Source organism: Ambystoma mexicanum, chromosome 5p (assembly GCF_040938575.1).
Source record: "Ambystoma mexicanum isolate Mex_15411 chromosome 5p, UKY_AmexF1_1, whole genome shotgun sequence".
Lineage (NCBI taxonomy): Eukaryota > Metazoa > Chordata > Amphibia > Caudata > Ambystomatidae > Ambystoma > Ambystoma mexicanum.
The window spans coordinates 383,030,638-383,044,287 of record NC_090930.1 but is presented as its reverse complement, the minus strand read 5'-3'; the positions used below and the strand labels follow the sequence as shown (position 1 = coordinate 383,044,287).

General features: G+C 46.0%; 1 protein-coding gene across 1 annotated transcript in view; it reads right to left on the bottom strand.

Annotated features, from left to right (window-relative positions):
* LOC138480534 (uncharacterized) overlaps nt 1-13,650 on the bottom strand; it is a 1,133,492-nt gene that overhangs the window by 1,106,808 nt on the left and 13,034 nt on the right. Inside the window, exons 2-4 of the mRNA XM_069612286.1 lie at nt 6,566-6,874; nt 5,316-5,758; nt 4,757-4,874 (exon numbers count right to left, since the gene is read on the bottom strand). Coding sequence (XP_069468387.1) covers nt 4,757-4,874; nt 5,316-5,758; nt 6,566-6,874 — 870 coding nt within the window. The remainder of the gene's footprint in view (nt 1-4,756; nt 4,875-5,315; nt 5,759-6,565; nt 6,875-13,650) is intronic.

Below are 13,650 nucleotides of genomic sequence, written 5' to 3'. Positions count from 1 at the left end.
TGCCATTTTGCTCAATTTTCATTCACTTATCTTTTGACTAAAGAGTTACTGTGCATTACTTGTTCACAAAACTTCTTGGAAGTGTTGCTAGGGGTTGTCTGAAGATATTTGAGATTAATTTGTGCTTTCCCTTCCTTTCGTTAAATTGTTAGAGTGCCATTTGTAGTTGGTTTTCACTGTACCATTTTGCTCAGTTTTCACACTACCGCAAACTTGTCTACAATTAAATAGGGAGTTGTATATGCTTTTCTTTTGACTAAACTTAACTTACTTTATTAACTGTGATCTATGTGTTGACTTAGAAGTGTATAAAATAAATATATATTCTCTTTTTTAATACAAAGCTTTGGTCAGTGTTTCCTTGCTCCATAGTACAGTACTACCTATTGTGTCAACCCTGAATACTGCTCACATCCCTCTTGAGATAATTCTGACTGCTCAGCCACAGCTACGAACTAAATCTTTGTGGTACAGACTGATACTAAAGGTGATTTATTGCTCTCATCTGTAGTCCTAATCTGGGGTAGTGCTCCCTAAGGGAACTGCCCTGGATTCTGCCTAACACAGGGTAGAACCTGATTTGATGAGAGTTTCATAGATCAGACTTGTCTAGAAACATTGTCAGGGGTGTACAGGGGAAAGGAGGAGAAGCGAAGGGCTCAGATGGACCAGAAGATGTAGAGGAGGAGGAAGAGAAGGTAGAGGAGTAAGGGTGGACAGGATGTTCTGAGTTTTGGTAATGAAATGAGAAGCCAAGGACATGCAGAGAGCCTTGGAGGGAACAGGCGAGTTAGAGACGGCAGCAGGGTTGGCCAGCTCCTGGCAGATTTTGAAAAGTTTGTCCAAGTTGTTAGATGCTGCAGAGATGCGGGCTTGGGTGTAGGCTCTCTTCTTAGAGAGGACAGAGAGTCTGTACTACCTTTGGATCAGGTGGAAGGCCAGTTTGTCAGGGGGTGCTCCCAATGCCCTCCACTTCCTCTCCACCACCCTACACTTGCATTTAAGGATGGCATGTTCGGAATCATACCAAGAGTTACACTTGGATTTGGGCTTCAAGCTGATCCTCATGACTGGGGAAAGGACATCCAGAGTGTTATAGATAGAGAGAGGAAGGTTGGAGAGGGCTGTGTCAGGGTGTGAGTCAGCCAAAGGTGCAGGAGGAGGAGAGAAAGTAGCAAAAAATTCCTCAACTAACACACGTTTCATTGATCAGATGACCAAGAAGGTAGGTGGTAGTGCTGTAGTCGGCTTGACTTGAACGGAAGAGGGGGTGAGGTGGGAATAATGGAGAAAGTGATCACTCCAAGAGAGAGGAGTGGTGAGAGGGTTAGCGTAGGGGAGGCCTAAGGAGATCAGAACATCTATGGTGTGCCCTGCAGAGTGAGTCTGGCCTGAGGGAAGAATAGAGAGAGAGAGAATCGCAGAGGTAGCGAAAGAGTCCTGAAGAAGGGGTTTTAACATCCAGGTCGATGTTCAAGTCTCCGAAGTAGAGGCAAGGAGCAAGGAGGAGAGGTCAGCCCACTCAGAGAGGAAGAGGGTGACCTGGCCATGCGGGCTGTAGATAGTGGCCACGGTGTAGTTCAAAGTTGTGTTTACCTACCCTGGGATAGTTGCTATTGGTGAAGGAATCTAGCAAGAGTAAACCCTTTGAAAGCTAATTATTTGAGCCGGCCTGGCTTCATCTCTAGGTTTCTTATGCAGATTCTTCCTGGATTGGTCCCTAATTAACTTTGTTCTTTGGATAGGGCTAACCGCTATGGAAGAGAACATACTATTCATTTCCGATATAATATTTTCTTCTTGTGTGCCCTCTTCGGAGGCAACACTGATTTATGTTTTACATGAAGGCTCTGCATGGGAGCTTTTCACTGTATCAATCAGTGAATTATAGGCTTCCTGAATGGATTCATCCATGCTTTCTCCCATAAAATTGTGCATATTGGTTGACGAGTTATGCTCATTGGGCCGAGCCACTAATACTGCATCAACAAATTTAACTAAACCTGTTTTCAAGATATGTTGCTCCTTATACATGTTGTTACAAAGGGCATAATGTGCTTTCAATATTGTTATTATCTTGGAATCCAATGGAATGTCTTCTTCTGAAGATTTGGAAGAGCTATATGAAACATTGTCAGCTGTTGAAGAGGCGTACACATTTTCCAAAATCCATACTAAATTGGGGGATTTCGAAAATTAGAGGCATTACAATAGAAAATGGCAATTATATACTGATGCTTCAAAGCCTCATTTGTGTTACCCACATTCTTTGTGTGTATTGCTCCAGCAATTGAGTCGATCTGCAGGTTAAGACACAAGTTTTACAAAGAGTTATTATCTATCAAGTCCTCTAAACAGAAAGTTTGCTGTTCAATGAGAGAATCATGAAGGCTAACTGAAAAACAAAGGAACTCTTCTCAATTCTCAAAGAATTAGAATCCTGGTTCCCCGAGTGGAAAGTTGCAACAAGGACGCAAACTGGTGTCTGAACATCCAGAATGCTCTTCAAGACAAACTCACTCGATTTCAATCAAACATTTTAACAAAAAACACCTTAGTTAAACTCACAGAACCTTCAACTAACCACTTGAACGCCCCAACTAACAATCTAATGCCCCAATTTGAATTTACAAAGGTCACTAATTCAGAGGTCCTGCAAATCATTTCAAGTCTAAAACCCTCAAGGTGCCAAGTTGAACTTTGCCCGGCAACAGTCATTAAAGGCTGCTCCCCTCAACTCACTCCATTCATAACAATTCTTATCAATGCTTAGTTTAAAAACAACTGTGTCCCCACCGACCTAAAGAACACCTGGGTATTACCCCTACTAAAAAAACTACCCTCGACCCAACCATACCTACCAACAGTACCTTTTCTACTGAAAATTATAGACAGGATAGCCTACCTTCAAATAAACAAAATATCTTGAAGACAATAATATTCTTGGGTTACGACAGTCAGGATTCCGCCAAAGACACAGAACAGAAACAGCACTCCTGGACCTAAAAATCCAAATGGATGACTTAAAAGATAGATGGAAGTTAGCTTACTTCTCCTCCTTGACCTCTCTGCTGCTTTTGATCGGTGGACCACAACATCCTGTGCAATCACTTGGCTTCAGTGGCACATTTCTCCCATAATGACTCCCAGTGGATAAAATCAGTCTTCTCCCCCAAAGCCGAAGCATCACCTACTGTTGTCTCTTGTGGAATACATCAAGGATTGTGTGTATCTCCAACTTTATATAACATCTTTACAAAGCTCCTTTTAGACCACCTGGACGATTTGAGTGTCACCTACGCTAACTATGCAGACGACACCCAAATTCTCATAACAATCACAGGAGACCATGTTAATGACACTGCCACACTCAATGCCATTTACCTAAAAATCCAATCATGGATGTGGATGGCTCATCACGGGTTGTGCTTGAATGACGACAAGACTGAATTGCTCCTCAGAGGCTCACAACTCAGGCTTGCCAAACTAAATGATGCCTTCAAACTCTTTAACATTGATGGTAACACCATCACAGTTTCCAATAACGTAACATCTCTGGGATTTTACCTGGACTCATTGCTCACACTATTAAATCAAGTAAACACTACCACTTCAGCTGCAACCTACACTTGTAAACTTATTAACGCTTGTAGACAATTCTTGTCAACTGACAGCTGTATCACTCTGGCTAGAGCCCTAGTCCTGACCCGAATTGACTACTGTAATGCCTTATATGCCGGCATGCCGGCACCAAGATATACAACATCCGAAAACTAAAGGTTCTGCAAAATAACACCATTAGAGCAGCATTTAACATCCCCAGATCTGCACACATCTCCTCAAAGAGACAGAAACTCCACTGGCTTCCAATACAAGAAAGGATCATGTTCAAAGCAACTTGCCACAAAAATGTCTTCACTGGGCAGCCCTGTCATACCTGTCAGACAAAATATGAAAACCCCACCTTGCAAGGCCTACAAGAGAAGCCTACATGCACCTTATTGCCATGCCGAGATTCAAGCTTCAAAAAGTGGGTGGCAGCAGCTTTCCTACAATTGCTAGCAAGCAGTGCAATACCCTGCCTGTCCAACTTAGAGCTCAAGAATCCTTTTGGATATTCCTCAACAAACTGTATCTATTATTGTTGAGGACTGTTGTATATATGTAATCATGGAAACAATTGTAACATTATCTGTAGGAAAGCTCCGAGATGCCTTTGGGCTAGGTGTACTATATAAGCTACAAATAAATAAATAAATAAATAAATACATAAATAAATAAATACATATATGGTATACAACATCGATAACTCAGCCATTGCCAGTGGAGTAAATTCATTTGCTTATATCGCCGAAGTAAGTTAATTAACTTTAAGTGCTACTGGCTTCAGAAAAGTATTTATTTTTCTCTGATCCTTTTTTCAATGTCGTTGCCACTCTAATTTCTTCAACTACAGCAACAATGCCCTGCACGGTCGCGTTGGTATGTAACTTGCTACGATTCCGTTTTTTTTAAATTACGACTTCGAAGGGATTGTGTCCTCCGACGTATTCCTTATCTATGATATTTGTATCTCCAGCTTGCTGGCCTCGTAAATGTTTTTTCCCCACTAGAGGGCGCTGTGCGTCGACGTCCGTCAAGTATGTGTTCCTCGACAGCCACCGTATCGACGCCAACGTCATCATGCCTATAAATGACCACGCGCAGCGTCGGTTGCTCAGTTCCGTTTTTCCGCGCTTTGTGTGCCTCGGAATACCATTGCTCAGTTCGTCAGTCGAAATATATTCATATTTCCTCGAGATAACTGACTTGTACTCGATGGCTTCCTCCTCCGACCCGACGACTCCTCGGTCCGGTTTCAAAAAATGCCGAGACTGTGGGAAGAAAATGTCGTTTGCGGATCCTCACAGGATCTGTTTGTGGTGTCTGGGAATCGAACACCAGTTTTTGGAGTGTGAGGAATGCCTATCCATGACGGCGAAAGCCTTGAAGGAGCGTAAGGGGAAGCTCGAGAGAGGTAAGTCAGTTTTAACTTCCTCGAAAGTTTCCGCGGTAGAGTCGAGACATTTGTCTCCTCACCGTCAAAAGTATTCTCGGTCTAGGTCTCGAAGTGGCTCCCACCACTCGTCGAGGTCTAGACTCTCGAAAAAGAGACATAGAAGATCTCCTTCGTCGTCGTCTTCTAGTTCCCCTGAAAGAGTACATTGCCCCACAAAACACAGCTCTCAGGCTGAGTGGGAGGAATTCAGAAAAAAGATGCTAAGCGTCTTCGAGAAAGCGGCCTCGACCCCCTTGAAGTCAGCTGAGGGTGATACCCCAGGTGAAAAGCCCAAAAAATCTAAACGCTGCGAGTCGAAGCACCCGGTGAAAGAGTCGACCCGAAAGCGCAATGAGCCATTGGGAAGTAAAGCATCTTCAACGCCATCGTCGAAAGCCCCTTCGAAGCATAGATCGGCGCCATCGACGCCGTTATCGAAGGGTTCTTCGATGCATCCGTCGATTGAGTCGACACCGGCGTCGATGCCGACGTCGACGCCGATAAAAGAAAAAAACACGGCTACTCCACAGCCAACGGTTAGGCCAAGAGCCTCCGACACGACGCCGAGAGCGTCGTCGACATCCTCGAGCAGGGTTCCAATCCTTTCGAGTTCTACGGGGACTCTTCCAGTTTTCTTGACGCCTTTGATGGCGCCTTCGAGGATTGTTACATCGGTGTCGACGACATCGACCTTTTCAAGGCCAGTGATGATGGCTCCTTCTGCTTTAGAAATTAGTTTTGTCCCTTTTCACTCAGAACACCCAACTTTAACCTCAATTTATGAGGAAAGGGAAGACTCAGATCAAGAAAGGCCTTTTGACCTGCAGAGGACCACATCACCTGAACCAGAGACTTTTGACCCTGAGGAAAGAAGGTTGAAAGACCTTCAGGATGTATTAAAGGAAGCAAGTGGTTTAGACACTTCCCCTGAAGTGGAATTTGTCAAATTAGACGCAGAGGAACATGCTGAAACCCCTTATAGAACCCTAATGTCAAGAATCATAGAATTCATGGGTTGGTCTGCACCTTCACCTGTTTTTCAGCAGGATGACCTCACTGACATTTTGGATAAAGGTCCACAGAAGGATCCTGTGGTTCCATTTCACTCTGCCTTACAGAGAAAGATTTTAACTAACTGGGAAACTCCTGAAGTTATCCCTGCGGTTAACAAGAAGTTGTCAGCGAAATATAGGGTATCTGCTTCTGACCCTGAATACCTATCTAAACACCCTACTCCAGAGAGTCTGGTGGTCCAGACTGCAACTTCATCAGGCAGTACATCTGCATACCCCACTGCTCCACAGGGTAGGGATGATAACAAATATGATGCCATGGCTAAGAAAGTCTTCTCGGCCAGTAGTATGGCTTTAAAATCTATTAATGCGACTTGTACGCTCGCTAGGTTCAGCCACACTCTTTGGGAGTGTGCTTCATCAGCGGCTGACTGCCTCCAGGAAGGAGAAGAAAGGGACGCATTTTAAATATCATCAGAGATGGTGAAGATGCAATGTGTGAGTCCCTTCAAACTGGCATTGATTCTGCTGACAGTATCGAAGGGTTCTTCGATGCATCCGTCGATTGAGTCGACACCGGCGTCAATGCCGACGTCGACGCCGATAAAAGAAAAAACCACGGCTACTCCACAGCCAACGGTTAGGCCAAGAGCCTCCGACACGACGCCGAGAGCGTTGTCGACATCCTCGAGCAGGGTTCCAATCCTTTCGAGTTCTACAGGGACTCTTCCAGTTTTCTCGACGCCTTTGATGGCGCCTTCGAGGATTGTTACATCGGTGTCGACGACATCGACCTTTTCAAGGCCAGTGATGATGGCTCCTTCTGCTTTAGAAATGAGTTTTGTCCCTTTTCACTCAGAACACCCCCCTTTAACCTCAATTTATGAGGAAAGGGAAGACTCAGATCAAGAAAGGCCTTTTGACCTGCAGAGGACCACATCACCTGAACCAGAGACTTTTGACCCTGAGGAAAGAAGGTTGAAAGACCTTCAGGATGTATTAAAGGAAGCAAGTGGTTTAGACACTTCCCCTGAAGTGGAATTTGTCAAATTAGACCCAGAGGAACATGCTGAAACCCCTTATAGAACCCTAATGTCAAGAATCATAGAATTCATGGGTTGGTCTGCACCTTCACCTGTTTTTCAGCAGGATGACCTCACTGACATTTTGGATAAAGGTCCACAGAAGGATCCTGTGGTTCCATTTCACTCTGCCTTACAGAGAAAGATTTTAACTAACTGGGAAACTCCTGAAGTTATCCCTGCAGTTAACAAGAAGTTGTCAGCGAAATATAGGGTATCTGCTTCTGACCCTGAATACCTATCTAAACACCCTACTCCAGAGAGTCTGGTGGTCCAGACTGCAACTTCATCAGGCAGTACATCTGCATACCCCACTGCTCCACAGGATAGGGATGATAACAAATATGATGCCATGGCTAAGAAAGTCTTCTCGGCCAGTAGCATGGCTTTAAAATCTATTAATGCGACTTGTACGCTCGCTAGGTTCAGCCACACTCTTTGGGAGTGTGCTTCATCAGCGGCTGACTGCCTCCAGGAAGGAGAAGAAAGGGACACATTTTAAATATCATCAGAGATGGTAAAGATTCAATGTGTGAGTCCCTTCAAACTAGCATTGATTCTGCTGACAGTACCAGCAGGGCCATGGCAGCAAGTGCCACAATCCGCAGGCATGCGTGGTTGAGAAAGTCCGGCTTTGCTTCTGACGTACAGGCCAGACTTTTAAATATGCCCTTTGACGGCTCTTCCCTGTTTGGTAAAAAGGTGGATAACAGTTTGGAAAAACTGCAAACATCTAAAGCAGCAGCCAAGTCACTAGGAGCTGCAATCCGCCAAACTAATTTTCGTCCCTCAGGATCCTCTTGGAGAGGAAGGTCCTTTCGCTATTATTCCTCATATGGAAGAGGCAGAGGACGGCTGGCTCAAAGAGGCCAAGGAAAATGTACCCGTGGTGGACGGGGTAGAGGAAAGAAAGCCGCATCAGCAGGAGCAGGAGCCGCTTTACCTTCGGCAACTGCATCAGCCGCTCCCAAACCACTCTGAGGTCTCCCATCACAAGACACCTGTAGGGGGCAGGTTAACTCACCATCTGACGGAATGGCAGGCTATTACGTCAGATGCTTGGGCATTGGAGGCAGTTGCCCAAGGTTACTGCTTGCCTTTTCTATGCATCCCTCAGAGCCATCCACCGGGGAACAGCTCTCTGAAAGTGCCGTATCCGCTCCTCTTGCAGGAAATTGTAGACCTGCTAGAGAAAGGTGCCATAGAACCGGTACCTGTAGTGGACAGGAACAAGGGCTGGTACTCCCCCTACTTTCTCATACCAAAGAAAGACGGAGGACTGAGACCCATCCTGGACTTACGAGAATTGAACAAGTTCCTCAGGAAGGACAAGTTCAAGATGGTAACTCTCTCTCAGATCCTTCAGGCCCTCCAGCTTCAGGACTGGTTGGTATCTCTGGACCTTCAGGATGCTTATTTCCATGTGCCAATCCATCCCAAGCACAGGAAGTACCTGAGGTTCGCAATTGGCAACTCTCATTATCAATTTCGAGTTCTGCCATTTGGGCTGACCTCCGCCCCTAGTATCTTCACCAAGCTAATGTTGGTTGTGGCTGCAAGTCTAAGGAGGGAAGGGATTCACGTCTACCCCTACCTGGACGATTGGTTGATCAGAGCAGTTTCTTCGGAACAAGCTTGGATCCAACTAGATTATGTTCGCCACTTCCTTCACAAGCTGGGCTTCTCCCTCAAATTAAAGAAGTCACAGATGATACCATCACAAAGACTCTAGTTCATTGGAGCAGTCCTGGACACGTCCCTGGGAAAAGCCTCGCCACCAGAGGTGAGGGCTCAAGATATTCTGAAGAAGGTCACCAGGTTTCAAAATGCCCAACGTCTCCCAGCGTATGACTTTTTGAGGTTGTTAGGCCTCATGGCATCCTGCATATCCCTTGTGCCAGAGGCTCGCCTGAGAATGAGATCCCTTCAGTGGGCACTGAGGACTCAGTGGTCACAATTCTCAGGGAGGATGACAGATATCCTCCGGATTCCGGACAAGGTAGCCCACGAACTTTAATGGTGGGCCTATCCAGAGAACATCTTGAAAGGAGAACTGTTTTGGCAACCATGGCCGGAGATAACAGTAGTCACAGACGCCTGACTCACGGGAGCACATGCCAACGACTTGACCATCAGCGGTCGTTGGTCTCCATAGTCCAGACTACACATCAACCTGTTGGAGCTGAGAGCCATCAGACTGGCACTGAAGGCTTTTCTGCCATCTGTATGGGGGAGAAACCTCCTGATAATGACAGACAATACAGTGGCCATGCACTACCTCAACAAAAGAGGAGGTGCAGGGTCACTGCCACTGTGCAGAGAGGCGATGCAGCTCTGGTTTTGGGCAATTCAGGAAGGAATCTCTCTATCGGCAATTCACCTAGCCAGAGAGAAGAACTTGACAGCGGGCGCTCTGAGTAGGCAGAACACAGTCTCCCACGAGTGGGAGATAACTCAGGAAGTCCTTCAAGAGATCTTCGCCCTTTGGGGAACCCCTCAAGTGGATCTGTTCACCACCAGTATCACCAGGATTTGCGACAGATTTTGCTCAAGGGAATTTCCCCCACGAGAGGAGCTCTAGGAGACGCGTTCGTAGTGGACTGGGAGTTCCCACTTCTGTACGCCTTTCCTCCGGTCCCTGTCATTCCTCAAATGATCAGGAGGTTGAGAAGGTTTCGGAAGACCATGATCCTAATTGCCCCGGATTGGGCCAGGAGAACGTGGTACCCGGACTTTCTGGACATGTCCATCCACCCTCCAATACTTCTACCGTACAGAGAGGATCTTCTCTCGCAGAAGGGAGGTCAGGTTCTCCATCCAGCCATCAAGACCCTCAAACTTCACGCTTGGTATCTGAAAGGTTGAGGTACAAGGATTGGGACCTTCCAGATGACGTCATGGAGGTGTTGCTTTCGGCCAGAAGGCCAGCAACTAAAACTCTATACCGCTGCCGTTGGAATAAATTTTGCAGCTGGTGCAGAGAAAAGAATATCAAACCCTTTTCATGTGGTACACCTGCGGTGTTATCCTTCTTACTTTATTTGGCAAATTCAGGCCTTCAAGTTGGCACTATTAAGGGCTATCTCACAGCACTATCGATCTTTAAGCGCACTGCAGAGGAGCCTTTATATTTCAAAATTCCATTGGTAATACAATACCTGAAAGGTCTAACTAATGTTTACCCTCCAAGACCATTCCAAGTTCCTTTATGAGACTTAAATCTAGTTTTAAACTTCCTAAAGGGTGCTCCATTTGAACCACTCCACTCTTGTTCATTGAAGTTTCTCACCCTCAAACCTGTTTTATTGGTAGCATTAACATCTGCTAGAAGGGTTAGCGAGATACAAGCCCTATCTTGTAAACCTCCTCATACAATTTTTCACAAGGACAAAGTCGTTCTACAGCTGAAGCCTAACTTCCTCCCAAAGGCAGTTTCTGAATTTCACATTACTCAGAAGATTACTTTACCTTCATTCTATCCTCCTCCCCAGAGGAAGAGAGACTACACAGGCTGGACCCTAAGCGAGCCTTGAGTTTTCATATCAGTAGACTTGCTAAAATTAGACAAGCAGACCAACTCTTTGTAGATTACGCAGGACATAAATTGGGATTACCAATAACCAAACAAACCATCTCCAGATGGATTATTTTAGCCATTCTGGAATGCTACAAACTGGCAGGGAAAGAGCCCCCTCAAAATCTAAGGGCTCATTCGACCAGGGGTATCGCAGCCTCCTCAGCTCTTCAAAGAGGGGTACCAATTCCAGAGTGTTAGGGAGAATTCTCTGTTTAGGCTGAATTTCCCTCCCTAGTGAGTCCCCCAGCAGCTTTGCTGGATTTCTGGGGTTTAATTTTTTCTCCTGCCAAGAGTGGGACTCTTTTACCCTCACTCCTGGACATGTTGAACTGTGGTATCTTGGACAAACCTTGTGTTGAATGGGCTATGGGGTCTTTTACTCCATAGGGCCTCATGTATTTTTGTGATGTGGGTTACACAGCACCCTCTGTGCCGTGACCCAGGGGTGTCCTAGGGACTCCCCAACATAGACTCCATACCCTGGGACTGACTACTGTCTCCCAGGGCATGTAAAGTCACCAAAGACTTTGCTAGTCTTGAATCCTGAACAGAACCAGTACAAACCATCATATTGTGGACGTACTGGCTGGGGCAATTCGATTGCCCCAGGGTCTGTTAGTCGAGGGGGCACGTCTCCGTCCCCCCTGATCGAGTTTTGGCTGGTGGCAGTGGAAACTACGTTTTATATTCGACCGCGAATATTTTCCTATGGGATTTCCCATTGTTTTAGGCTAACACATTTAATTATTTATTTACGGTAGCCTTAAACATACCGCCGGTTTATATATTTATTTTTATAACTCCGGTTGGGACTTTTTGCCAAAACTTGATTCTAAAATGGCGTTGGTGTTCGCCTCTGTAACTCTGACCCAAAGTGGAGCCCTTTGTTCCACTTTTGGCGGGCTTCTCCACAGAAGCCCTCCAAAGTGGTGCCACTCTGTCTGGGGTACTTAGGAGGGGTGGAGGGGGATTTAGGCACCCTGGACTGAGTTACCTTGGTAACTCAAGTCGCACTCCGTCCTGATTGGCCCAAGTGGTGAGCCGCCCGGCTCACCACTTAGCATGTTTGAGTGACAGCTAGGCTGGGTGAATGGGGGTTTGCTGCATAAAAGCAGGGCTTTGGGGACTGGGACTTCAGAAGTCGCCACAGGACCAAGAATCCGACGAGGGAAGAGCTGAGCCGACCTGCTTCGACGACACCACCCGGTGGAGCCCTGCTGAACCGTCTCACCACTTTTCCCGACGACCGAGGAGAACTCTTAACGGAGTGGCTCCTTCCCTTGACTGGTGGGGACAACCAGTTTTCGCCTTCTTTTCGCTTCTCGAGGTATCTCGTGGCCGCCTTGCCAGTGCCAAGCACCCCGGCAACCGGAACCCCACCACTTTTACCCCAACCACGAAAGTCGGTACAACCCTTTAACCGGAGGACTCCGCGGCTGGTTTCTTCCCGGGCAGTGCAACGACCCTCTTCTTCTACTCTTCAGCGAGAACTTCTTCTTCCCTGACCGACGTCGAGCCTTGCTGCCACTGCCTGGAACAACTGCCACCGCTGGAGGACCCTTTTCGCTTAAGGTACCGTGTTCCGCCTGGCTTCCCTTGCCACCGACTGTACGGGGTAGATTTAGCCCCCGGCTTTCGAACCTGGGAGTGCCTGGAACACCCTGGCTAAACTTTCTAAGCCACTCTAACCTCTTTCTAACTCTTTGCAAGACTTTGAATCCCTAATAACAGTGTGATCTTGGGCACATTTTCGCTCCGGCTACTCTAAGAGTGGGCCCTGCCTAGTGACTTTTGCTCACCTGTGACTTTGTGCTTCTTTGAGCCTATTGCAAGTGTTCTGGACCTTAGAGTGGTGTGTTTAACCCATTTCTGCTTTTTCTCTCCCTTTCTTGGAAACTACTAGAGTGTCATCTAACGTTAAGCACTCACCTCTGTTTTAATTAAGTGGTGTTAACCTAGAGTTGTCTAGATAGGAGAAAGGATTGAATCTACTTTCGTTATAACTGTGTTTGAAGTGTTTACTATATTTTGCTAGAGTGTTTTTAACTTATGTGTATTTTAAATAAATAACTATATACTTTTGAAACCAAGCTCTGGTCAGTGTTTGCTTGTGCTATTGTGTGTTGGTACATATTGTGTATACTTTGCATACTGCCTAACTCTTCTTGAGAGAAGTCTGACTGCTCAGCCACAGCTACCAGGTAAATCTGGGTGGTACAGACTGCTACCAAAGGGGTTTACTGCTCTACCTGTAGTCTTAAATCTTTTGCAGTGTTCCCCAAGGGAACTGCACAGGTTTCTGCCTAACACTGGTGTACAGCGGTGGGATTTGTATTGAGTATACATTTTATTGTGCTTTAGATACCTTAGTGCAACTAACCACAAAGCTTAGCACTGAAAAAGTAAAACCTCTAACATGTCAGTTATAGAAAGCTATAGTCAAGAGTCCCTTGCAGCCAAAACTGCTGATTGTTTAAGAGTGCTCTGTAAACATAAGGATCTCCTGACTAAGGGCAAGAAAATGGAGCTGATTGAAAGATTGTTAGCTAACCAAAGTCTGGGTGATGGTTCAGAGGAACCTACCACTCCAGCAACTGTAGATGACAGTGTTGAAATTAACATGGAGCAAAATGTTGATGATTCTGAGGAAGAGTCAGAAGAGGAGGGTGAGGCTGTTGTAACTGTCCCCCCTAGGCCTCTGCCTGCTCTACCTGCTGTGCCTACTGGACCTTTACCAGGTCCCACATTTAGTCCTCAGTACTTTGAACTGGAGAAAATGAAGCTAGAATTGGAGTATAAGAAACTTAATGCTCAAACTGACAAAGAACTAAGGCTAAGGGAAATGGAGCTCAAGTATGACTTAGAAATGAAGAAATTATCTGTTGAGAATGTTTCTCTCTCTGGCTCCTCTAGAAGTTCCAGTCCTAAAAGACCCCGGAT